Below are 26,870 nucleotides of genomic sequence, written 5' to 3' on the forward strand. Positions count from 1 at the left end.
TATATATATATATCTCAGGACTTCCTTCCTCCAGCTGTTGATCCTTCTAGAGATAACTTAAGCAATGCATAGACGAGTCGAAAAGCGAAAGTTCTGTTGATTTGAGAACAAAAATGGGTGTTCGTTTTGTCCTATGAGGGGGAAGGCATGGACAGATCTGGTTTAGTATGTCAATGTAAGCCTTTATTAAAATAATGTCAGAAGATCCTATTCACAAAGGTAGATGCATCGCGAGCAGTTAAGGGCAAAAATATGCACCGCTGTTGGTGTGCTGTCCCAAGCCACACGGGATCATAACCCAGCATCTGGAACGCTGAGACTGTGCGAGTCGGCACATTCGCAGCGTTCCGGATGCTGGGTTATGATTCCTAGGCGCTGAGCCGCAACCTAATGTCCCAGTACCAGAAGGGTCCACCACACTGATGACACCACCAGAGGATCCTGGTTGCAACGGGACTCGTTTCAAGGAAATCTTCCTATCCTTCATGCCTCTATTGATAACTAAAGATCAATATAGAGGAATCAGGACCTCCTTCCCTCTGCTGGTGATATATCCCGCAGTTTTATTTGCTTCCTCCATTGCCAGGCCGGTGTTTGCTCATTTTGCCGGCATCTGTAATAAGAGTACCAGATGTACTGTATAGCTAACACATCTGCTCCTGATACCTTGCATCTTTATTCATCTGTCAAACCCCGTAGTACTTTCTGCTTTGGGGAACCATTCAACTTTTTTTTTTCTTCCCCCCCGTGTAGCTGGCCTCAGTGATTTATGTTTGGGGGTTGTGTAATCATCTGTGTAATGTAAGGACCTACAGTGGGTATAGAAATGGGTCACCCAGTTTAAAATACTGTAATCACGTTTTGTTGTTTGTAGCCTGAAATGAAGACACACAGTTTTTGTTTTAACCAGCTATATTTACTCAGTGCAACGTATAACATCCACGTGAAAGATATAACACTAACATGGCAGAAAAAATAACAAAAAAAAACAGAATTACTGAGTTGGAAAAAGGATTGCTCCTTCCTAAAAATGTGACTAATCACCTTTTCAATGGCACACAAAGCCATTTGACTTTCAACTGTGATTAGCTGTGGTCATTTTGATTAGCTCAGCATTGAAAGAGATTTCCTGGAGCATTTCAGTCCCTGGTAGTACAACTGAAGCAAACTATCAACTATGGCTAGCAAAAGATCTCCGGGATAAAGTTGCGGACAGACGCAAGTCAAGAGATGGATACTGAAAAATGTCAAAGGCTTTATCAATGCCTAGAAGCACAGAGAAGTCTATTATTAAGAAGTGGGAGGTATTTGGTACAATAGTGACCCTCCCTGGATCAGTGCTGCATCTGTCCCATATCGGCTCAAAGACAAGAGAACTGAGTGATCACATGACCACTGGTCACTCAGTTCTCAGTCTTCACTGAGCAGAGAGCGGTGACTTTTAGGGCTCGTTCACACTTGACTTTATTTCTAACTCTTGCCAAATGCCCCTATAGCGTTTGACAGGTGTTAGACAGGCGTTTGGGAAGCGTTTTTAACGCTCCTCAAACGCTCGCCAAATGCCCTATGCACGGTTTTGAGGCGCTTGATAGGGTGTTTGCCAAGTGTTAAAACCGCACAACAAACGCCTATAATGAAGTTAAATGGTATTAACGCTCCACAAAAAACGCCTCACAAACACCTCCCAGGCGTTTGAGGAGCTGCACCATAGACTTGAATGGGAGGCTTCAACTCCTCCTGACTAGACATGAGGCAGCAGTTTTGCCGCGACACTAACGCTTCAGTGTGAACAGTCTGTCACTGTCAAGTACAGAGCTGAGGATTGTGTTAGGATTGATATTGACAGCTGAACAAATGCTCAACTTCGGTCTCAGTTTGTGAGATGCCTCTAAGATCATTCAGATTTTATTGCATGGGTGTTTAACCTGCTGTTGACTTACTTTCATTGCTTTTCATTCTCCTATATTTGTATGGGGTGAGAAGTTGTAAAGCAAACAAAAGACCATCATCATAAACCCTTAAGCTGGCCATGCACTGATTGAAATTTTGCCATTTCAGAAGGGACTGGCCACCCCCGCTCAACAGAAGTCTGTGGGGCATGTTGGGAAATTTTCCATTGATAAGCAATTAAAGTGGCACTCCACCTAAAAGAGGAAGTTCCGCTTTAAGTACTGGTCCCCCGCTTCCTGTGAGGAATTGCCACCTTTGGGGAGCGTGGTGGGGGAGAGGGGATTCGATTTTGACAGGTACCTGCTCCCACTTCTGCTGATTGGAAGCGGATGTTAACCTCCCATCAAACCCCCCCCCCCAATCTTCTATGGTACCATTCACAAGAGACCACCATTCGCAAGGCGCAGTGCTACTTGCACATGAAGTGAAGCCCTAAGCTGCAGTTTTTGTAGCGGCTGACTTTTATTTTTTGTAGCTTTGGAGCTCCACTTTAAGGTCAATCAGAATACATTGTTCACCTCCTTTTTGCGGATGGAGAAAGCTGTGAAATCTATGAACTACCCAATCAATTTCCCAATGACAAGACTCCATGCAAAAATGTGGGCATTTTGGGCTACCCTTAGGGGCAACAACACAGTCCCAGCAATCTATGGGACAGCATGGATTCTTTTCTCTGGTCAGTAAGAAGTACTGAACTGGACGACTTCTGTCTGCTGGGCCAATGGCACAAGAAACAATGGCCGGTTCTGACACCATAGAGAACGGGCATATGCCCCCCCTTACCCTTCATTCTCAGGGACACATCTGCCTGTATGTATGGCTAGCCTTCTATTGCATCAGAACTGTAGATGACATTTTAGATTGGTGTCATGCAAGCTGAAAGATGAGACATTGCGTGCGTGTCCCTCAGATATTCTGAATTGTACTTGCAGCTGCAGAGATGATGCGTTGAAATTCCGAATTCCTTTGCTAGTTAAAGGCAGGATTAACGTGCGGGCACCCAATAATAATGATAATAGCGAGTGAGCTGGAGACTCACCCAGATCTGCTAGGAATTTCATTTACAATAAAAGCTTACTATGCTGGGAGTCGGTCTAAAAATAGTACATGACACGCGATAGCCGTGTAATGAGGCCAGGAGTCATGAAACGACTTCCTGATATTGCAGCATGTGAGCGGGTCACCTGTGCTGGCAGCAACCTGCAAGTGCAACCTCAGCTTTGCTGAGTCCTAGCCAGACTTTTTTCTTTTCTGTTTTTTCATTGACTTAGATTAATCCTATTATCTAGGATCATATTTACCCCTTTTAATGTAGAAGGCGGGGCTCCTTTCTTCATGTTTACCACGCGAACCTTAAAGTGGTATTAAACCCAAACACAAAAATGTAATATATTGTAGCTTACCAATCATTTTAGATGTGGTGGCTGCATCGGCTTTCTTTTCTTTGGCTCCCCTCTTCTTCTTCTTCCTTCTTCTTCCTTCTTCCTCCTTCTTCCTTCTTCCTCCTTCTTCTTCTTCCTCCTTCTTCTTCCTTCCTCCTTCCTTCTTCTTTCTTCCTTCTTTTTCCTTCTTCTTCTTCCTTCCTCCTTCCTTCTTCTTTCTTCCTCCTTCCTTCTTCTTCTTCCTTCCTCCTTCCTTCTTCTTCCTTCCTCCTTCCTTCTTCTTCCTTCCTCCTTCCTTCTTCTTCCTTCCTCCTTCCTTCTTCTTCCTTCCTCCTTCCTTCTTCTTCCTTCCTCCTTCCTTCTTCTTCCTTCCTCCTTCCTTCTTCTTCCTTCCTCCTTCCTTCTTCTTCCTTCCTCCTTCCTCCTTCTTTCTTCCTTCTTTTTCCTTCTTCTTCCTTCTTCTTCCTTCTTCCTCCTCCTCCTTCTTCCTCCCTCTTCCTGCTTCTTCCTTCTTTCTTCCTTTCTTCTTTCTTCCTTTCTTCCTTCTTTCTTCCTCCTTCTTCCTTCTTCTTCCTTCTTCTTCCCTTCTCCTTCTTTCTTCTCTTCCTTTTTTCTTCTTCCTTTTTCCTTCTTCCTTTTTTTCCTTCCTTTTTTTTTTTTTCTCTTCCTCCTTCTTTCTTCCTCTTTTTTTTTTTTTTTCCCTCTCCCCACCTGGTGGACCGGCCATAAACGCACCTCTTGTATTAGTGAGGTACAACTGTGGATGAAGAGGCACAGGAGACAACAGGATTGTCAGTCTGGAGGGAGAGTGTTAAATGTAACAGCAGATTTAAATATACAGTACTAATAAATTGAAGCCAAACTTCAGCTCAGACTGTATATTCTGTTACAACAAACTATTTTTTTTTTTATTTCGAATAAAGGTTTCACATAAATAAATGAAAGCTGATCATTTTAAGCACCCATGCCAGTGTTACATGGCTCGTCTCATCCATGTAAACTGATACATTCCTCTGGAAAGCTTGTTCTTCAAAAAAAAAAAAAAAAAAGTTTTTTTGCTTTTGGGTTTAATATTTATTTTAGATACTTCTATAGCACTTGCAGTTTATGCACCACTTTACATATACACTGCTCAAAAAAATTAGAGGAACACTTTGAAAACTCATCAGATCTCAATGGGGAAAAAATCTCCTGCTGGATATCTATACTGATATGAACTGGGTAATGTGTTAGGAACGTAAGGATGCCCCATCGTTTGAATTCATTCCTCTGTAGGTTGATCATTTTCATCAAAGACACCCCAAAAATCAAAGTGAAAAAAATTATGCAGCAGGCTGGTCCATTTTGCTGAAATTTCATTTCAGCAACTCAGAATGGTCCTCAGTAGTTTGTATGGACCCCACGTGCTTGTATGCTTGCCTGACCATTTAATGAGACGACGGATGGTGTCCTGGGGTATTTCCTCCCAGATCTGGACCAGGGCATCACTGAGCTCCTGGACAATCTGAGGTGCAACCTGGCGGCGTTGGATGGACCGATACATGATAACCCAGAGGTGTTTTCTATTGGATTTAAGTCAGGAGAGTGTGAGGGCCATTCAGTGGTATCAATTCCTTCATCCTCCAGGAACTGCCTGCATACTCTCGCCACATGAGTCCGGGCATTGTCGTGCCCCAGGAGGAACCCAGGACCCACTGCACCAGTGTAGGGTCTGACAATGGGTCCAAGGATTTCATCCCGATACCTAATGGCAGTCAAGGCGCCATTGTCTAGCCCGGGTGTCGGCAACCCGCGGCTCCAGAGCCGCATGCGGCTCTTTTTCATCTTTGCTGCGGCTCCGGAGCACACTGCCCACCAGGTGGTCGGCAAGCCGCAGATCGCGAGCCACATGCGGCTCTTCTGTGTGCCGGGCGCCCGCTCCCCTCCCTCCTCAAAAATCCGGCCCGCGGAGCGTGGAACATTGGCTGTCAGGATGTAGGTGGGGCAGCCAGGATGTAGGCGGGGCAGAGTGACGAACTCCTCTCTCAGTCCGCCCTGAAGACCAGAACGGCGCGGGAACACAGCGAGAGGAACGCGCGGAGCAAAGGTAAGTGAATTGAGACAATATGGGGGATGAATTACTGTGTGGGGGATGAATTACTGTGTGGGGGATGAATTACTATGTGGGGGATGAATTACTATGTGGGGGATGAATTACTATGTGGGGGATGAATTACTATGTGGGGGATGAATTACTATGTGGGGGATGAATTACTATGGGGAATGAATTACTATGGGGGAAGAATTACTATGTGGGGGATGAATTACTATATGGGGGATGAATTACTATGTGGGGGATGAATTACTATGTGGGGGATGAATTACTATGTGGGGGATGAATTACTATGTGGGGGATGAATTACTATGTGGGGGATGAATTACTATATGGGGGATGAATTACTATATGGGGGATGAATTACTATATGGGGGATGAATTACTATGGGGGATGAATTACTATGGGGGATGAATTACTATATGGGGGATGAATTACTATATGGGGGATGAATTACTATGGGGGATGAATTACTATATGGGGGATGAATTACTATATGGGGGATGAATTACTATATGGGGGATGAATTACTATGTGGGGGATGAATTACTATGGGGGATGAATTACTATATGGGGGATGAATTACTATGGGGGATGTATTACTATATGGGGGATGTATTTTCAGTTTTAAAAATGTGGCTGTCAAAATAAATTTCAATCGTGGTTTTGGCGAGATTTGGCTCAGTTGAAAAAAAAGGTTGCCCACCACTGACCTAAGGCTATGATTGTGATTATGAAGATACACTGTGGCCCTGATTAACCCTTTGCTTACTGGGCCCTTAAACCCCCTTCATGACCAGAGTGCTTTTTGCAATATATGCAGTGTCGGAATTGTTATAAATGTTGCAATGGTTTTGCGGCTCCCAGTCTTTTTTTTCCCTTCGGAAACGGGTCCAAGTGGCTCTTTATGTCTTAAAGGTTGCAGACCCCTGGTCTAGCCTGTAGAGGTCTGTGCGTCCCTCCATGGATATGCCTCCCCAGACCTTCACTGACCACCACCAAAACGGTCATGCTGAACGATGTTACAGGCGACTTAACGTTCTCCACGGCTTCTCCAGACCCTTTCACGTCTGTCACGTGCTCAGGGTGAACCTGGTCTCATCTGTGAAAAGGGCACCAGTGGCATATCTTCCAATTCTGGTGTTCAATGGCAAATGCCAATCGAGCTCTATGGTGCCGGGCTGTGAGCACAGGGCCCTCAGGCCACCCTCATGAAGTCTGTTTCTGATTGTTTGGCCAGAGACATTCACACCAGTGGCATGCAGGAGGTCATTTTGTAGGGCTCTGGCAGTGCTCATCCTGTTCCTCCTTGCACAAAGGAGCAGATACCTGTCCTGCTGATGGGTTAAGGACCTTCTATGGCCCTGTCCAGCTCTCCTAGAGTAACTGCCTGTCTCCTGGAATCTCCTCCATGCTCTTGAGACTGTGCTGGGAGACACAGCAAAGCTTCTGGCAATGTTACGTATTGATGTGCCTGTGCAGCCTCTGTAGGGTCCAGGTATCTCCTCATACTACCAGTAGTGACACTGACTCTAGCCAAATGCAAAACTAGTGAAAAACAGTCAGAAAAGATGAGCTGGAAAACAATGTCAGTGGCCTCCACCTGTAAAACCATTCCTGTGTTGGGGGTTGTCTCATTGTTGCCCATCTAGTGCACCTGTTGTTAATTTCATTAACACCAAAGCAGCTGAAACTGATTAACAACCCCCTTTGCTACTTAACTGACCAGATCAATACCCCAGGAGTGTAATTGACTTGATGCTAGACTCTGATTAAAAAGCGATCCTTTACATTTTTACTTGAGGTGTGTTTGTATATGTATGTATGTGTGTGTGTGTGTATATATGTGTGTGTGTGTGTGTGTGTGTGTGTGTGTGTGTGTATACATATATATATATATATATATATATATATATATATATATATATAAATATAATGTGTGTGTATGTGCATGTATATATATGTGTGTGTGTGTGTGTGTGTGTGTATGTATATGTATGTGTATGTATATATATATATATATATATATATATATATATATATATATATATATATATATATATATATATATATATATATATATATATATATATATATATATATATATATATGTGCATGTATATGTGTGTGTAATATATATATATATATACACACACATACACACAAAAGTGGATGATCACAGAATGCATTCCGGAGGGAAGAGAAGTCGCTGGAATGTGCAGTCTGTTCTTTTATTTAGGTCATCTTTGCAGTGACACACCTTCTACTGTTCTAGTGCAACAGGAGACACTTCAGAGCCAAGCAAAGATCAAAGTCACTCTAGACACCGAATTCTATGCAATGAGCATAAAGCTTCACTCAGCCGGAAGCCCAGCTTATATCGCCCTGCGAAAAAGTGACAGAAGTCAGGAGCTGGGCCACTGAGAAACCTACTTTGCTTCTACCGGTCGGTCCCACCAGGGGCCACTCCGTTATCCTCTTGCACACAGACCTAATCATTTACTAATGTGTACATGCAGGGTCTGCTGTCAGAAGCTGGCTGAATGATCCTGAGTTAAATCCACACGTTCTGCTCTGTGAAGACCTTGTACATAAACTTGTATAGGTGCATTATTGTGTGCGTACTTCTTCTTTTTTTTTTTTTTTTTTTTCTTTCTTCACCCTTTCCCAGCTACCAGGGTTTCAGTTTCCATGCATACACTCAGACTTGCTTGCTCATATGTATAAATTACTGTCTCAAATGCGAACACCCTTTTGGTCTGGGGAAAAAACAACAAGAGAGCGCATTCTAATATTGATAAATCCGTAGGATCTTTTTACACCACATCGTGTGCAGATAAACGCACCAGCATTACACTTTACCATGCGCCTTGCTTCTCACTTCTTGGAAGATGCAGAATCTACACCTCGGCAGAGGAGCCAGACTTGCGGTGGCCTGCTGTTTTGCGTGTGCTTTGATGCATGTTGTGCTGCACTACCACACATTAAACTTGTGTTCTCATTGTGATAAGATAAGGTAGGACTTGTTCTCCTTTTTTCTTTTTTTTTTTTCCCAGTGCATATCCGTGCAACACATGAGTGTGAACTGACCTCATTTACATACTAGTTTTCACTGGTCCTCGCTTTGGCATGCGTTGAAGAAAATGTGCCAACGCACCTGGTATGAATGGATCATAGGAGTTCATTCACACCAGGTCCATTGAGCTGCATGGATACATTCAAGCTCAATACAAGGACACAGAGAGAACAGTTGTCTTCTATGTGCCCTGCTTACACCATACACGCCTGTTGCATATCTGCATTTTTATCGAATGTACAGAAATTTGTTACAGCGCATGGCACAGCATCGCCATGTATTGTTGTGCATACAGTTGAATGAAATGTTTAATATCATTGTAAATGCTTGTCTTGCACATACCCATTGAAGTGACTGGTGTCAGGTGATGCACAGAGATGAAACAAATCCTCCTTCATAAGTCGTACCTGTTCATCTGCAGATTCTCTACTCTGCATCCATTCAAAGTCCAGAATTTATAACGCTTGTCTAAGAGATCAGAAAAAAGGGTGCAGAGAGCTGAAGTTACACTGCAGACCTCCGTGTGGACAGCTCTGAAAGCTGATTGGAGGGAAGAGACCCCCCCCCCCTCCACACAGCACACAGAAACAGAGCTGAGGCTCTCAATTTGCTGGAGGTCCCTCCCCTGTCACCATTTTTCTGGTTACAGCTTGTAGGAGGAATTTTCATTTTGCTCTAGGAGAATGCAGAACCCCTGACCTCTGTCTGGACAGTGCTGATTGGCCCTGTGCTGATTACATGCACTCTCCCAAGAAAAAAAACAAACCTCTCTAGCAATACACACCAAATTGAATATGTGCAGAGGGACTCCACACAATGCCTTATCAGGAGATAAGGGGGTCACTGGAAGAAGGGGAAGATCAGAGAAGTTGGGATTAAACAGCATTTTTACACAATGCAGAAGATTAACCCCTTGGGTTCCGCAGTGAGTATAACAAGCATGCTTTAGTGCAGATAGAGACTGATTTTACGGTTGTGGGTTTAGTGCCACTTTAACTTTATTTTTGTTTATCACCTACTATTTTTTTTTTTTTTTTTTTTTATAAAACTGTAAAAGTAGCCCATTTTGACATTTCTATTTTGACCTTTTACCTGCTCATATTTTCATCACGATATTTCAAATCCAGATCTGGAGCAGCCCCCTCTAGTGGTAATCTGTGTGTCAGCGTGTGCAGCCAGCATCCTGACAAATGGTGTTATGGTATAATTACAGTGTTTGTTCTCAAAGAAGAAGCATCTCTCTTATCTGGACTCTGTTATCACTTCTATTTACAATAACCATTTCAAGTGTGTCAAGAAAGATGAGTTGTAGTTGTGTTTTATTAATGATTGTATTTCATTTCATCTTTTTTTTTCTATGGACATGTGCACTGTCACTTGAGGTGTACCTGGACTTCTTATCTCTCAGCCAATTACCCCAATAACCCTTCTAAGTTCTAATCTCTGTCTGTTTGTTGCCTAACCCTTTACAATAGCTGTTTATAGTGTGTCAAGAAAAAATGGTTGTACTTTTATTATTCTATTTTATTGCTGTTCCTTGTATCTCTGTGTGTGAATATGTGGGTTTTAGAACTGTATAAAGCTCTGGTGCCCAATCTTCAGCCCCGAGGGCCGTATGCTGCCCTTTGGCATATGATGTGTGGCCCTCGAACCTCCGAAGTCTGTAGTCGAGAGCATTGATTAGGGTAATAGCATTGATCTCTACTAGCCTCATATAACAAGTTCCTAGTTTCATATTGTCTTCTGCAGCCTATGCCCAGCCAAAAATGTAGCATGTCCTCACTCTCTGACCCTCATCTCTCATTAGACCTGCAGTTTCTGAAAGTCCTCTCAAGCATTTTATATACTGAACATTATGTGCGGCCCTTTTGGTGATGTCAGGGGCCACATTTGAGGCCCCTTATAACTCATTGGTTGACAACCACTGGAATAAAACCTGAAGGCATCCTGATAGCTTGCCTCTTTAATAAATTAAAGCTGAACTCCGGGATAGATCAATATTGTCTAAATACATTCAACATGTTTACTCTTTCTTGAATCTTTGAGTGTATTTCTTCCAGATCTGTGCAGTAATCCATTGCGAGACTTTTCCTGTATTAAAGACCGCTCACTGCTGCTCTCTCTCCTTTTTTACAGTGACTGGTCTTGTCTCCGCCCCCTCCTGTAGTTTTCTGCAAGCAGCCTGTAGTGGGTGGGGTCTGCTGGGTCCCTCCCACAGCTCTGCTCTCTCTCCTTGTACAGGGTGACTGGTCTTGTCTCCGCCCCCTCCTCTAGTTTTCTGCAAGCAGCCTGTAGTGGGTGGGGTCTGCTGGGTCCCTCCCACAGCTCTGCTCTCTCTCCTTGTGCATGGTGACTGGTCTTGTCTCCACCCTCTCCTGTAGATTTCTGCAGGCAGCCTGAAGTGGGCGGAGTTGCTTGGCCGCTCCCATAGCTCTTCTCTCTTCACAGGCTTTGTACAGCACAGTGATGTTGTTGCTAATTTTACAAAGTTTTATATCTGGGTTTGCAAAGGCATTTGGTGCACAAAAAGCTTTCAGCCAACCAATAAAGTATTACTTGAATGGCAACTTTTGGCATTAATACAATAATTTTCTTTCATCTTTTCAGCTGGAGGGAAGAATAGAAGAACTCAACCGAGAGCTGAAATCAGCGAAGGATAGGATGGTGGCACAGGACAACGTTGCAAAGAACACCATCCAACATCTTCACAAGGAGCTGGCTGTCCGGACAGAGCAGGTAACTGGCAGCCACAGACTGTTATTATAGAGAAATATGAACTTTAGCCTCTTTGCGTCATCCGTACGCATATATGCGGTCCTCTTATAACAACATACCGCGTCGGCGGGAATCGTTAAGCTTCCAATGCATACGTGCGATTGGGAGATTTCTGATCATGTGACTGCTGTGGCAGCCAATCACAGCGGTCACATGACCTGAATGCCAGCCTCCGCCTCCCAGCTTTTAGAACTCTTAAGGCGGAGCAAGAGGGTGTCAAGGGGTAACGCTGACATTGCATGGCTCTTCTGCGATAAATAGCCTGCTGGCTTGCAAGGTTTTGTGAAATGCTTTCAGTTCCATTTTTAAATCTTTAATATGACTAGTGTCATACAGGATATATGATCTTTTCAGGTGGTTTACCTCTCTAGAATCTACCAAACAGTGAAAAAATAGTTTTGGTGGAGGCTGACCCTTTAGGCCCCTTGCAGACTGAGTGGTCCATCTAACGTGGATCCCTCCCCAGTGTTTTAGTGTGCCAGAGAGGGACAGGTGCAGCGACCAGCCCTGCTGCAGGCAGCATGTCAAATTCTGTGGCAGGCTGCATCTGGACTGAGCTGAATGCTGTATTGAGTGGTACTGGTGTTGAGGACCATGTGCGTTTCGGGATGAAGGTCTGAAATGCTTGTCTTTTGCTGGATGCTGCACCTGTCCCTACCATGTACAAGGGGGCCTTAAAGTGTTTGTCAAGGCTTATTTTTTTAAAATTAATAAATGTTATACTCACCAGCTCTGTGCAATAGTATTGCACAGAGCGGCCCCAGACCTCCCCTTCTGGGGTCCTCTGCTGGCGCTCTTGGCTCCTCCTTTTTTTTTGTGTGTGTTCGCATAGCAAGCTGCCGAGCCAGACTGGGTGAATTCATCAACACACACTGCATGGCTCGGCTTGCCCCCTGCTCCCTCCTCACAAGATTTGATTGACAGCAGCAGGAGCCAATGGCTTCCGCTGCTGCCTTTTGTGTCTTGTGAAGAGAGGAACACTGAGTAGCACTGCTGCAGAAGGGCACAGCATTGAATCGAGATAGGACTCAGGTACATATAAGGGGAGGTGAGGAGGTGATAAAAAGTAAATTTTTACCTTTAATGCAGGAAATGTTTTGTCTTTAGAACCATTTTGAAATGTGCACTATATTTATTTAGGTAGCCGCTCATGTCTTCATGACTGAAAGACTCAGTGCTGGTGTCACTGTGAACTACTTCCTGTCTGGCCCATGTATATAAATGGCCGAATGGGAGCAGTGCAGGGGCAGGTGGCCGTTTATAAACGTCCTCCCCTCTCCGTGTTTGTGCGCGCTCCCTGGGAAGCGCGCAGCATCGCGATCTGGTGCCTGCTGTATCTGGAGGACACAGCGGAACACCGATCGTTGTATGGGACCTCTGTGTGAGGTCCCGATCATGTGAGCACTAATTGGCCAATCAGTGATTACATGATGTCACTTCTGACATCATTGCTTACTACGTATGAAATCTGTAAATGATCACAGAGATCACATGGTACAAGGCTATTCACAACAGCCTTTTACCATGTGACAAGCTGTGACCAATCACCGCTCACACAGTTTTTCTCAATGGCTGCAAGAATGCAGCCAGAGAGAATGAGAAATTATTGTTTTTACAGCCTTTACTATGGTGACACTGTACTGCTAGGGTGACAGTATGTAAAAAAAATCCCATAAATAATAATATTAAAAATTTAATAAAAATGTAAAAAAAATTTAGAAAAATTATAATTTTTGGTTATAATTTGTTTGTTTTTTTTTTTTTTTTACTAAAAAGATAACTGAATACATTTTGGCCAAGATTTATCAAGAAAAATTATTTTTTTGCAAAATTTTATAAGAAAAACACTTTTTTTCAAAATGTTTGGACTTTTTTTCATTTATATAGCAAAAAAAAAAAATCCAAGTGGTGAATAAATACCCCCAAAATAAAGTTTTAACTGTCTCAAAAAAAAAAGCTAAAAAATTCATATGGGTACAGTGTTGCATAACCACGCAATTGTCATTCGAAGTGTGATAGCGCTGAAAGCTGAAAATTGGCCTGGACAGGAAGGGGGTAAAAGTGTCGACTTGAAGTGGTTAAAGACTAAGTTCACCTTTTTTACAAAAAAATAATAAATGCACATCTCTTTACAATTACAAAAATATGCATTTTTTTTTTTTTTACACTACAACCTGCAGAGCATTTCACCCGCAAACTGCAGATGGTAGGCGCAATTCCAGGCTCCTGCAGACACTTAGTTAGCTGTCTGCCTGTACTTCTCATACAGACAGGCAGTTACTGAACGACAGGAGGAATTTATAAACTATGAGCGCGCTCACCAGCACTTGTAGTTCATTCTTTCACAGAACTTTGTGAATGAATGACGCGGCCATGTGGGTGGAGCCCTTCATGGCTGTTCTGTTTTCAAATTGTGACAGTGGGTGCGGGGAGAAGATTCACTGCCTGCTGTCACAGAGGGGGGAATCAGGAGGAGAGGAGACAGAAGCTGGAACATACAAAAAAATTCAAAACTTTTCTCTTTTCTTGAAATTAAAAATTACAATAAAATATAAAAACAAACAAAAAGTGTCCAAAATATCAAAAATAAAACCCCTCAGGTGTAATCAATAGTCCAACGCAGTCTTTATTTCTTCTTCCAACAACAAGTCTCTTTCTTAACACCTGCAAATCCTGATGACAATATACCTCAAAAAACAAAAACTCAACATAGTGTCATACCTTAAAAGTAATAACTACACACGTGCCACTCACTGTGCAACATGCAAAAAAAACAAACAAACAATATATGTGTGTTTACTCTATGTACGAATATCTACACGCATGCAAATATTCCTTTGTGTACCAAAAATATATATACAAGTGAAAACACTCACACAAAGTGTCCTTTACACAATCTGTGAAAATAACTCAAATATATCAATACAAGTGTGTGTCACCGCACTCTGTATTCATCAGTGAACACCTTAAACCCAAACCAACACTCTCCAACTCGTGTACTGATGGATAATTACCCTATATATGAAATGACAGGGCATAACACAAATCTGACTTCTTGTCAATAGGGTTCCATCCAGTATCAGGGTTTTTCTTCCATTTCCCTCATAAGAAAATCAGCAATTACAAATCGTGAATTCAAAGATATCATCCTTTATTTAGCAACTTACATTAAAATTTGGATGAAGCAGCTCCTCCTCCATAGGGATACACATGTAGACAAGCTAGGGAACACTGGCCACATGTTCCCACTTCCAAGATGGCCGCGATCGCACTTCCAGTCAACGTCGATGCGTCTGACGTCACGTGTACCTGACGCGTTTCGTCACTTCCTGTGACTTTTTCAGAAGTTACATGTTCCACTCTAAATATGGGTGAAACATGTAATGTGTTCCAAAGATTAACTTCTCTTTTAAGAATATTTATGATATACATTATATTCCTTTTTAGTAATTTTTTTTTAATTTCAGGCAAATAAGAAGTGCGAGGAGGCTCGGCAGGAGAAGGAGGCGATGGTCATGAAGTATGTCAGGGGGGAGAAGGAGTCTCTGGATCTGAGGAAAGAGAAGGAAGTTCTGGAGAGGAAACTGAGGGAAGCCAACAAGGAGATTGAGAAACACAACAACAGGATCAAACTGCTAACTCAGGAAAAAGGCCGATTACACCAGCTGCATGAGGCCAAGGTAGACTAGGACTGGGACTCGCAAAACACACATTGTCTCTCAATATTGTTACACCATATTGAATCACTCGTCTGTCCTCAGTGCTGGAGGATGTGTCTGCTCAATCCATTTAGTAGCTCTGCACCAAATTATTTATGAGCTGCCTGTTTACTGCAGACTCATTTCATACATGAGTATCGGATTTACAGCTAAAAATCAATCCATGCCTCCTACCTACCCTACTCATATAACGTTTTACAGATACTTGTCCTGCATAGGCATTGATCATGTTATCTCAGCAGAAGTGACTTGGGGGAAGAATTTGAGATAAGCTGGCTTTCCTGAATCCTGATCCTGGAAAAGGAAAAACGGATTGTTCATACTAGAGAGTTGGGGACCAAAAATATACCATTAGATCTTAAGGCAAATCTAAACCTCCCTACCATCCATCCATCCCTCCATTCCCCTCTAACCCATCCTATACATTTTTTTTTTCTTGCCTTGTGAAGCAAGATTAATTTAAGTCTCCCCCCCCCCCCCCCCCCCCCCCCCCAGTGCCATTTCAGGTGCAGGGAACTGCTAATCCAGTAAACCAGTGCTGCACATGTCCATGCCAGCCGATGCTGGCATGGACAATACCCTTTTCCACCAATGTCACTGTTGAAGAGGAGACTCCTCTTCTATGTCCTGAAAGAACTCCTTTGTTGGGCAAACAATAGGAAGAATCTATGTCATGCAAGCAATGGAGTGGACCCTGCCTACTGTAAACTAAAGAATAAACTAAAGAATGGGGAAAACTCAGGATGGGAGCATCACGTGACTGCAGCTTTTGGTGAGTAAAAATGGCATTTAGGAGAGTAAAAGGGCTGCTATGCCTACAAACGCATATCTCCGGAACCCTTCCTAAACAACTATACTTTTTTTACATTTTATATCGCAAGCTCTGCCGAAGAGGCACACTTCAATTCCTGAAATATGCTGGCAGCAAATTTTGTTTGAACAGATTAAATGGAATAAATACTTCTTGACTCCATCCCTCTGGTGTGGCACTCCTGTTCTCCCCTCTTCATCCAATTTAATTCAGAAGCAGTCTTGGAAGCTCTTTTCTGCAGAAGAGCTGCCTGCCCAAAATGCTGCACACCTTCCTATCCTTTTCACCCTGGAGTGCTAGAATTTCTCCTGGGATCCTGTGACACCTATTCGTTTCTCCAACTTAACCCAAATCCCATCCTTCAGCTGAGTTTGTCATGCCAATGGCTGCTGTGTTGTTTTTTGCAGCAAAATTGTATGCAGAACAGGTATTTTAGTTTTAGTTATTGATTTTTTTTTATTTATTGCTAGTATTTTGGGCAAGAGAGCAATGTTGGTTAGTAGTGGCAAGGGCAAAGACTAGTCCAGAAAATATCTATGAAAAGGACAGATGAAGGTAAATGTGAAGTCTGAATTACACTTATCTCTGTGCCATCCAGTGAGGGATACGGCTCATTTGCAGTAATTTATCCCATGCTGCAGATTTCAGAGAGCTGCATCTGTGAAAGGACAGCATGGAGGGACGTATATTTAATGCATTACACTTACCCCTTGCAGTCCCTTCTTTCATTTTTTCCTGGTGATCCATTTTAATATACCACAAGTCCTCCTTTTTTCTCTTTTTTTTTTTTTTTCTAAAGGAAAACTTGTCCTTCAACTTTGGTAAATCTTGTCCTTTAAGGCATGTCCCCACTCCCCTGAGTGCAGCTCACCTGGTTCAATACATATCTTTGCTCCTGTTCCATCGATCTTCATTCTGCCGTCCTGCCAGGAGCCCCACAGCCTCTCCAACAAAGGCATGCCTGCCGGGTCGTCTTCACCTTGGGCATTCATCATGGTGCTAATCATTGTTCACGAACGCTTCACTCATTTATTTAGTTCAGGTACTTGTATAGTGCTGTCAATTTACGCAGAGCTTTACATATATATTGTACATTCACATCAGTCCCTAACCCTTCAAGGGGCATACAATGTAAGGTCCCTAACTTAAATATATACATACACATACTAGGGCTAATTACCTACCAGCATGTCTTTGGAGTGTAGGAGGAAACCAGAGTACCCGGAGGAAATACACGCAGGCACAGGGAGAACATGCAAACTCCAGGCAGGTAGTGCCGTGGCTGAGATTCAAACTGACAACCCTAGTACTGCCAGGCGAAAGTGCTAACCATTTAGCCACTGTGCTGCGCCACCTCCAGGAATCATGCAGAGTAGGGCCTTTCCCCATAGGAAAAAATAAGGCTGTTGTGTGCAGATGCAGACTGAAGAGGCACTTTGGAAAGAGGCTTGCTGCAACGGAAACAGGTAAGTATCAGACAAGGTGGGCTGTACCTGAGATGGGAATGCATGCCCAAATGTACAATTGTTCTTCATAGCATTTTGTACCACATTTAATCATCTACAGAATGTTCCCCTTTCTTTTTTTTTTTTTTCTTTTTTTGAATGTGTTTTTTTTTTTTTTTCTAGGGTTGAATTAGGTGGACATTGGACTTTTTCAATGTTCTTGTATTACTTTGTGTAATTGACCAGCAGTTCTGGATGTGCACGGTCTTGGAATGAGGAGTAATCCTCCTATTTATGGGATGTGGGATAGAATGAGAATGCCTTCCGTTCTAAGAGGGCTTTACTGTGCTTCACACTGATTCAGTTGGGAGACTTTTTGATTCCCTTAGTCTCTTCTCACCTTAACCTGTATGGTTATGCTGTGTCATGTGTCTAAAGCACTACTCCTTACACGCCATGGTTTCCATACACTGCACTGATGATCACCAACTAGCCTGAACTAGCTGTATGTAGTTTGGGATAAATAACTTTTTTAAACTATGCTATTATGGACCCATACACCAGCGGTTCTGGATGTGCACCTGGCTGATGGGGGGTAAAGGAATAATTTGCATGTAACCTGTATGGTTGTACTGTTCTGTATGTGTAAAGAATGAATGGTGAACTGGTGAAAGTTTGTAGGAAAGCTCAAAGTAACATGAAATACAGATTAATATGGCTTTTCTCCAGGGGAATGCACACTATTATTATTATACAGGCTTTATATAGCGCCAACAGTTTGCGCAGCGCTTTACAAAATGAAGGCAGACATTACATTTACAATACAATTTGGTACAAGAGGAAACAGAGGGCCCGGCTCTTTAGAACTTACAATCTAGGAGGAAGGGTTGGGTGATACAAAAGGTAATAGCTGTGGGGGAGATAAGCTGATGGAGGAAATAAATGGCGGTTTACTAGGTTGAAGCAGGATAGGCTTCTTTAAAGAGAGGTTTTCAGGGATCATCTAAAGGTGGATAGATTAGGAGACAGCTGGACAGATTGGGGTAGGGAGTTCCATAGGATGGGAGAAGCTCGGGAGAAGTCCTGGAGGCGAGCATGGGCAGAGGTGACACGGTAACTAGAGAGCAGAAGGTCTTGGGAGGATTGAAGAGAGCGGTTTGGTTGAGATTTTGAGACCAGGTTGGTGATGTAGCTGGGGGCAGAGTTGTGGATGGCTTTGTAAGTTGTTGTTAGTATTTTGAATTTTAGTTTGGCGAGTGGAAGCCAGTGGAGGGATTGGCAGAGAGGAGTGGAGGACACTGATTGGAAGCCAGTGGAGGGATTGGCAGAGAGGTGTGGAGGACACTGATTGGAAGCCAGTGGTGGGATTGGCAGAGAGGGGTGCAGGACACTGATTGGAAGCCAGTGGAGGGATTGGCAGAGAGGAGTGGAGGACACTGATTGGAAGCCAGTGGAGGGATTGGCAGAGAGGGGTGGAGGATACTGATTGGAAGCCAGTGGAGGGATTGGCAGAGAGGGATGGAGGACACTGATTGGAAGCCAGAGAGGGGTAGCAGATACTGAGCGGAGGACAGTGGAGGGGTAGCAGACACTGAGTGGAGGGATTGGCAGAGAGGGGTAGCAGACGCTGAACGGTTGGTAAGGTGGATGAGCCTGGCATCAGTATTCGTGATGGACTGGAGGGGGCGGGGATAGCCTATGTTAAGGTAAGCCACTTACTTGGCTGGTAAGCATTTCAGCACTGTAATGGCAAGGGGTGCAGGGGTGTGCAGAAAGGTTTATCAAGGCTGGCTGCTAGGTGATCTATTGTCACTGTGGAGGATCTATTGTTGCTGGGAGGCATTTCCCCTCATCCTCTAGAACTCTCTACCCCAATCCATCAGACTGTCACCTACCCTCCTCACCTTCAGGTGCACCCTGAAAACCCATCTCTTCAGGGAAGCCTACCCCACCCTCACCTAACAGCCGATCTCCTCCACTCTTCCTACCACTCCATCCCCCACAGCCACTTCCTCCTGTAGCACTATCCCCTCCCTCCTAGATTGTAAACCCAAGAGAGCAGGGCCCTTGAACCCCTCGTATATTGTTTTGTTACTGTATTGTCTCATGTACTGTCCCCCTTTGTAATGTACAGCGCTGAGCAAACCTTTTGGCGCTATATAAATACTGTATAATAATAATCTACTGATGAGGGAAGGGTTTTATTGTTGCCACCTGCTGTAGTTTCTATTGATGCTGGCTCCTGGGAGGTCTATTGTTCTTGGAGGGGGTCCATTGTTGCTGGTGTGGATCTATTGTTGCTGAAGGGGTTGTTTTGTTGCTGGGGGAATCTATTATTGCTGGAGGGGTGTATTATTCCCTGCAGCCAGCAATCTTTTTTACTGCTTATCTTGTTGTTGTTCACAAATTTCATACAAATTATTTAACACCACAAAATGATACTTGGTTCTGTATTCTCTAAAATGGGTGGTACTGGGAGGTGGGTAGGGGGTGGGACCAAGGGGCAGTGCTGGTGGGTAAGGGGGCGAGACCAGGGGTGAATTGGAAAGGGAGGGTATCTGCACCTATTCTGAGGCAAAAAACACTGTGTAAACCAGCCAATCGGAATGTTCCTTTCATTCTTCTTTCCTCTCTGTTCTATCCCCGGCTACTAAGGGGTGAAATTGCATTGTGCAGGTAGAACGTTGATGAACAATCACTCTGCAGTGTAACAAATAGGAAGAACTCTCCCTGTTCATAAACTGTGTATAAAGAACCAAACTTTTAGTTTCTGACTTCTTGATTTTGAGAGGCTTTATTCAGACCTGATTTATATTAGGCAATCAAATTTGTATTCAAATGAGAACATTAAAAATACTAATTATTCCCCTTAGTGTAAGTATTATGGGCTGAGTAGGAGGATCTCCTGTCCTTTTCTGCCATCAATTAGTCTCTGATTCTTTGATTTTTGTAAATTAGAACTAATTATATAAGACCCGTCCATTCTAAATCCACAGCTTATTTAAGCTACTTTACCTGGAAGTTAAATCGCTTTCAGATGGGGGGACCAAATGCTTTGATTTAACTGTATTTAACATATGTATAAAGAATTTCTGTATAACCTCTTTTCTTTTAATCTAGGAAAATGAAACCAGCAGACAGAGCCGTGAAATCGAGAAGCTTAAAGAAGAGGTGAATTCATATGCCATCAAAGTGAAGTGGGCTCATAACAAACTTAAAACGGAGCTGGATGGTCACAAGGTTAGTGGAGGAGTCTGGAAGGACGGTGATGTGTGGCATTTATATCCTGTATAGAATCCAGAGAGCTCTTCTATCTGGGTCAGAGAAGGAGTCTGTAGCTGGCTATAGAGGATTAGAAAATCAAAAACAGAAATGACTGTTCAATAGCTCATTCGATTCACCCATCACTGTATCCAAAATTTTCACCGATCTACATAATTTTTTGTTTTCAGCATTAAAGTATTGTTTTTCGTTCGGCCTTTTCAGCTGGCATAGCAATTGACATAGACTGATAAATACATAGGTATAAACACAGGTATGACGTACAGCTCTAAAGTAAAGTGAAAATAATGGATGTTAACCATTTCACAACCGTGCTATAGCTTAAAGCATCATGTGATGCCCCCAGCGCGCTGCCCGTGATTGCTGTGTCCTATGGACACAGCTGATCACATGATGAGGCCAATCAGAGTAGCCTTTTACCACATGATCAGCTGTGTCCAATGACACAGCAGATCACCAAATACAGTTGCTGTTTATCGGCAGCACTTTCCTCACGCTGTGCCTTTTGTAAATCAGTTGATCTTTCTGTGCAAAAAAGGTCCACTTCAGTGTCCTTGAATGAATGTCTAGACCAGCAATGGGCAAACTACGGCCCGGCAGACCTTTTAATCCGGCCCGCGGAGCGTGGCAAACATTGCCTGTCAGGATGTGTGTAGGCGGGGCAGCGTGAGGAGCGGGGCAGCAGGGGAGCTAGGCTCCTCTCACAGTCCGCCCTGAAGACCGGAATGGCGCAGGAACACGGCGAGAGGAACGCGCGGAGCAAAGGTAAGTGAATTGACACAATATGGGGAATGAATTACTATAGGGGGGATGAATTACTATATGGGGGATGAATTACTATATGGGGGATGAATTACTATAGGAGGAATGAATTACTATAGGGGGAATGAATTACTATAGGGGGGATGAATTACTATATGGGGGATGAATTACTATATGGGGGATGAATTACTCTGGGGGATGAATTACTATGGGGGATGAATTACTATATGGGGGATGAATTACTATATGGGGGATGAATTACTATATGGGGGATGAATTACTATGGGGGAATATTACTATACTTACTATGGATGACACATACACATCATTCATCTACTCTTGGTCCGGCCCCCGGGTCCAATATATGAACCCATTGCGGCCCTCAATTCAAAAAGTTTGCCCACCCCTGGTCTAGACACTAAGGATGGGATTATGTAAGAACAGGGTGCAGCTATTGCATCTTATGCTGTTCTTGGACAATCTTGACATATTCCATGTTGATTGTAGTAAGAGTGTCTGTGCTACTTGTGTGGATTTTATTACAGGTACTTTATATAGCGCTGTCAATTTACACAGCACTTTACATATACAGCGGGTAAAATAAGTATTGAACATGTCACCATTTTTCTCAGTAAATATATTTCTAAAGGTGCCATTGGCATGAAATTTCCACCACATGTCGGTAACAACCCATGCAATCCATACATACAAAGAAACCAAAACAAATAAGTTCAGAAATTAGGTTACGTGTAATAAAATTAAATGACACAGGGAAAAAGTATTGAACACACAAACTGAAATGTATATAATACTTTGTACAAAATTCTTTGTTGGTAATGAAAGCTTCAAGACGCCTCCTGTATAGAGAAACTAGTCACATCCATTTCTCAGGTGTGATTTTTGGCCTATATTTCCACACAGTCTTCAAATCTTGAAGGTTCCGTGGGGCTCTCCTATGAACTGTGATCTTTATTTCTTACCATAGATTTTCTATTGGCTTCAAGTCAGGTTATTGGCTGGGCCATTCTAGAAGATTTATTTTCTTTCTTTGAAACCAATTAAGAGTTTCCTTGGCTTTGTGTTTGGGATCATTGTCTTGCAGAAATGTCCGCCCTCGTTTCATCTTCATCATCCTGGTAGATGGCAGCAGATTTTTATCAAGAATGTCTTAGTACAGTTTTCCATTCATCCTTCCTTCTTTGACATGAAGTTTGCCAGTACTGTATGCTGAAAAACAGCCCCACACCATGATGTTCCCACCACCAAACTTCACTGTTGGTATGGAGGTTTTGGGGTGATGTGTAGTGCCATTTGACCTCCAAATATGTGTATTAGGACATTCAAAGAGTTCAATTTTGGTCTCATCTGACCAGACTGTATTCTCCCAGTATTTCACAAGCTTGTCTAAAACTTTAAATAAGCTTCAGCATGCTTTTTCTTCAGCAATGGAGTCTTGCGTGGTGAGCGTGTGTACAGGCCATGGCGGTTGAGTGCATTGCTTACTGTTTTCTTTGAAACAATTGTACCTGCTAATTCCAGGTCTTTCTAAAGCTCTCCATAAGTGGTCTTTGGCTCTTGGACAACTCTTCTAATAATTCTTTTCACTCCTCTGTCAGAAATGTTGCGAGGAGCACCTGGCCATGGCTGGTTTATGGTGAGATAATGTTCTTTCCACTTGCAGATTATGACCCCAACACTGCTCACTGGAACATTCAGGAGTTTAGAAATCCTCCTGTAAGAAATGCCATCAGTATGTTTTGCAACAATAAGATTGCAAAGGTCTTGAGAGCTCTTTGACTTTACCCATCATGAGATGTTTCCTATGTGACACCTTGGTAATGAGACACCTTTTTATAGGCCATCAGCTGAGACTGAACCAGCTGATAATAATTTGCACTGTCGGGGCAGGATTTCTTTCTAATTACTGATAGATTTCAGGCGGTTTCTTGGCTTGGCCTTTTAACACCTTCCTTTTCTTTGTGTTCAATATTTTTTTCCCTGTGTCATTCCATTTTATTACACATAGCTTAATTTCTGAACTTATTTGTTTGGTGTCTTTGTATGTATGGATTGCATGAGTTGTTACCGACGTGTGGTGATAATTTCATGTCAATAGCACCTTTAGAAATCGATTTACCCAGAAAAATGGTGACATGTTCAATACTTATTTTACCCTCTGTATATTTTACATTCACATCAGTCCCAAACCCTCAAGGCGCTTACAATCTAAAGTCCCTAACTCACATTCATACATACACATGCTAGGGCCTATTTAGTCTGGAGCTAATTAACCTACCATCATGTCTTTGGAGTATGGGGGGAAATGGTAGTACCCAGAGGAAACTCACACAGGCACAGGGAGCACATGCTAACTCCAGGCAGGTGGTGCCATGGTTGGGATTTAAACCAATAACCCTAGTGCTGCTAGGCAGAAATGCTAACCACTTAGCCATTGTGCTACCCATATCAATGCTAGGGTATTTTCCTGACAGTCATTAGAACCAATGAAGTGACTTGAACTACCAGCCAAGGCTCTATGGTCTTTTTTTTTTTTTTTTTTTTTTTTTTTTAAAGAGGAAAGGGGGGCTTTTTGGTTTTGTGTTTTTTGTTCTTTTTTTTTCCCTCGCCTCACCATAATATGTCTGTTTTTCCTGTACATGCAGATTTGTAAAGGTATTGACAGGTCCACTTAAATGGTTTTTAAATTGCAGTTCTGTTTGCACTTTACAGGAAACCAAAGAAAAACTGCGAGATGCAACAACAAAACTAAACCAAGCTAAAGAGGAGGCAGAACAGGTCCGGCGGAATTGCCAGGAGATAATAAAAACTTACCAGGTATGACATCCTGAATATTCACACTGCCCTGAATCTCTATGTTCATGCTGTATGGGTGATCCTAAGTTGGTTGCTATTTCACAGTCCAGTCCATTAGACCATAGCTTCACTTCCCTCTGGTGCCCAATGCTCAAGTCACCATCCAGGGGAGGATATAAGTAAAAGGTGAACCTCCCTCATATGTAGGATAGATGGAGTCTGGTCCAGGAAGTAGCCAAATTCAGATCCATAAGGAAGAGTTGAGGCATCAGAACAAAGTCAAGACAAATTGAAGGTACATAATACATATATTGTGGAAGTCCATCAGAGAGTTCCTAGAGACCAGGCAGTGTGGGAATAGCCCTTTCCTGACCGGTTTCGCCAGTAAAACCTGCTGCCTCAGAGGTGGGCTCAGGTTTGTTTAACATGCCTCATTTGGCTGGGCACCTAAAATGACCGCTCTGCTTTAACTGCGCATGCGTGGAACGTCGCAACATCATGACGTGGTGTGCGTAATGACGTCACACGCATGCACGGTACACAAAACACATAAATAATCAAAATAATAATGATTATACGGGCCTCTAGTGGACACTACAATAATTACAGTGATCAATAAGAAGATATATAAAGATACATAATGATGCTAGCAATGTACATGGTGTAACTGTTGCTCCCAGAAGGCCAATTTTTTGAAGAGAAAAACAAAAAAAAACACAATTATTCAAAGGGAACCCAGCCCATAGCATGTCAACAACTAATATTGTTATTAAAAACAGAATCGTCCAAATAATGTGCCAGAGGCCACACATGGATTATTCTGATGTGTTACGGCCAGGCCATGTCCATGTGGTTCATTCCCAGGTCTTGCTTCTGGTGTTGATCGGAGTCGTTTCACACTAGGAACAATATTACCAGCGCCAGGAAGCCTTTAACCACTTGCCAATTGCGGTGTCATGCAAGATTGTACCCATATGAAATTTTTATCATTTTTTTCTCACAAATAGAGCTTTCTTTTGGTGGTATTTAATCGCCTCTGGGCGCTTTATTTTTTGCGCTATAAACAAAAAAATTGCAAAAAATTTGAAAAAAAAAAAGTTTCTTTGTTTCTGTTATAAAATTTTTCAAACAGGTAATTTTTCTCCTTCACTGATGTGTGTTGATGAGGCAGCACTGATGGGCACTGATGGGCACTGATAGGCAGCACTGAAGGGCACTGATAGGCAGCACTGATAGGCAGCACTAATGAGGTGTCACGGATAGGCGGCACTGATGATGGGTACTGATAGCACTGATAGTTGGCACTGACTGGCAGCACTGCTGGGCACTGACTGGCACAACCTCTGGGCACTGACTGGTGGCACTGACTGGCAGCACTATTGGGCTGCACTGGTGGGCACAGGTGGGTGGCACTGGTGGGCACAGGTGGGTGGCACTGGTGGGCACAGGTGGGTGGCACTGGTGGGCACAGGTGGGTGGCACTGGTGGGCACAGGTGGGCGGAGCTAGTGGGCGCACTGCTGGGCACAGGTAGGCGGAACTTGTGGGTGGCACTGCTGGGCACTGATCACCAGGGCACTGATCATCAGTGCCCTGATGATCTGTGCCGATCCCTGCTCTAACAGCTGTCGGTTCTCAGCAGTACTTTCCTCATGATCTGACAGCGTGAGGAAAGTACAGCCGAGAACCAGCAATTGCATTTCCCGGTGATCAGCGTGTCATTGGACACGGCTGATCACGTGGTAAAAGGCCGCTGTGATTGGCCTTTTACCACATCACGTGATCAGCTGTGTCCGTAGGACACAGCGATCACAGAGATCGCCGGGTGGGACGTGCAGGAGAGCGCGTTCTGGGAGGACGTCGTATGACGCCCACCCAGAACTGGCCGGCCACAGTGTAGCCGTCATTTGGCTATCTGCGGTCGGCAAGTAGTTAATAGGCCATTCCCAGTACATGATGATGAGTACTCAATAGTCTTTCGGAAAGTCTTTGTAACTAAGTACTTCATTCAGACCTGGTTTAGTAGTGGCCACTAGTTTCTTTTTGGAGGACCAGCCTAGCCCTGTCTCTTCCCCTAGGATCTTTTTTTCACCCTATCTAGTTCTGTACATGTTCTATGTAAGATATCAAAGTTATGCCTTGTACCAAAATGATGTCTAATGGGTGTCAACATTTTACCATTCGTATAATTAACATGACCTTAAATGCATTGACGGAAGTGGTGTATCGTCTTGCACACATAAATCACACCACAGGTAAATAGCATCAAACTACTCCCATGGTAGCACTCGTAATGTGATAGTTTGGTGTTAATTTGACATTGTTGGGCAAGGCGATTTCTGCACTCTCGTAAACCCACCCTACACTCAGGGCAGCTACCATATCTGAAGGTGCCTTTAGATCTAGATTGGCTTACACCAGTTGGTCTATTATAGTGGCTGTATACTAATTTATCCCTAAGGGAGGTGGATCATTTATAAATAATCTCAGGGTGTTGGTTTACATGTTTCAGAATGATCTCATCCTCAGTCAAGATGCACCATCATTTTTGTATTATATCTCATACTTGCCCGTGGCATGATCAGTTTTGTAGTTTCAGATGTCTTCTGTTTATTTGGACTATAGAGGAGAGATGTCCTCTCCTCCGGGATTTATAAATACAAGTGGTAGTATTCTACTAACTGTGCTTTAAACTTCATTCTCTCAATCAGCATTGACTATTTTTAATCCTTATGCTGCTAGCATTAGTAAAGAGAAAAGTA

The 26,870-nt window shown here is 43.2% G+C and overlaps 1 protein-coding gene across 1 annotated transcript in view; it reads left to right on the forward strand.

The window, feature by feature from the left end:
- CCDC186 (coiled-coil domain containing 186) overlaps positions 1–26,870 on the forward strand; it is a 141,972-nt gene that overhangs the window by 51,101 nt on the left and 64,001 nt on the right. The window contains exons 4-7 of the mRNA XM_089653053.1: positions 11,109–11,237; positions 14,744–14,956; positions 20,372–20,491; positions 24,026–24,130. Of these exons, the coding sequence (XP_089509179.1) occupies positions 11,109–11,237; positions 14,744–14,956; positions 20,372–20,491; positions 24,026–24,130 (567 nt within the window). The remainder of the gene's footprint in view (positions 1–11,108; positions 11,238–14,743; positions 14,957–20,371; positions 20,492–24,025; positions 24,131–26,870) is intronic.

The sequence above is a fragment of the Staurois parvus genome, unplaced genomic scaffold (assembly GCF_062004578.1).
Source record: "Staurois parvus isolate SC_StPar_1 unplaced genomic scaffold, SC_StPar_1.0 ptg000697l, whole genome shotgun sequence".
Lineage (NCBI taxonomy): Eukaryota > Metazoa > Chordata > Amphibia > Anura > Ranidae > Staurois > Staurois parvus.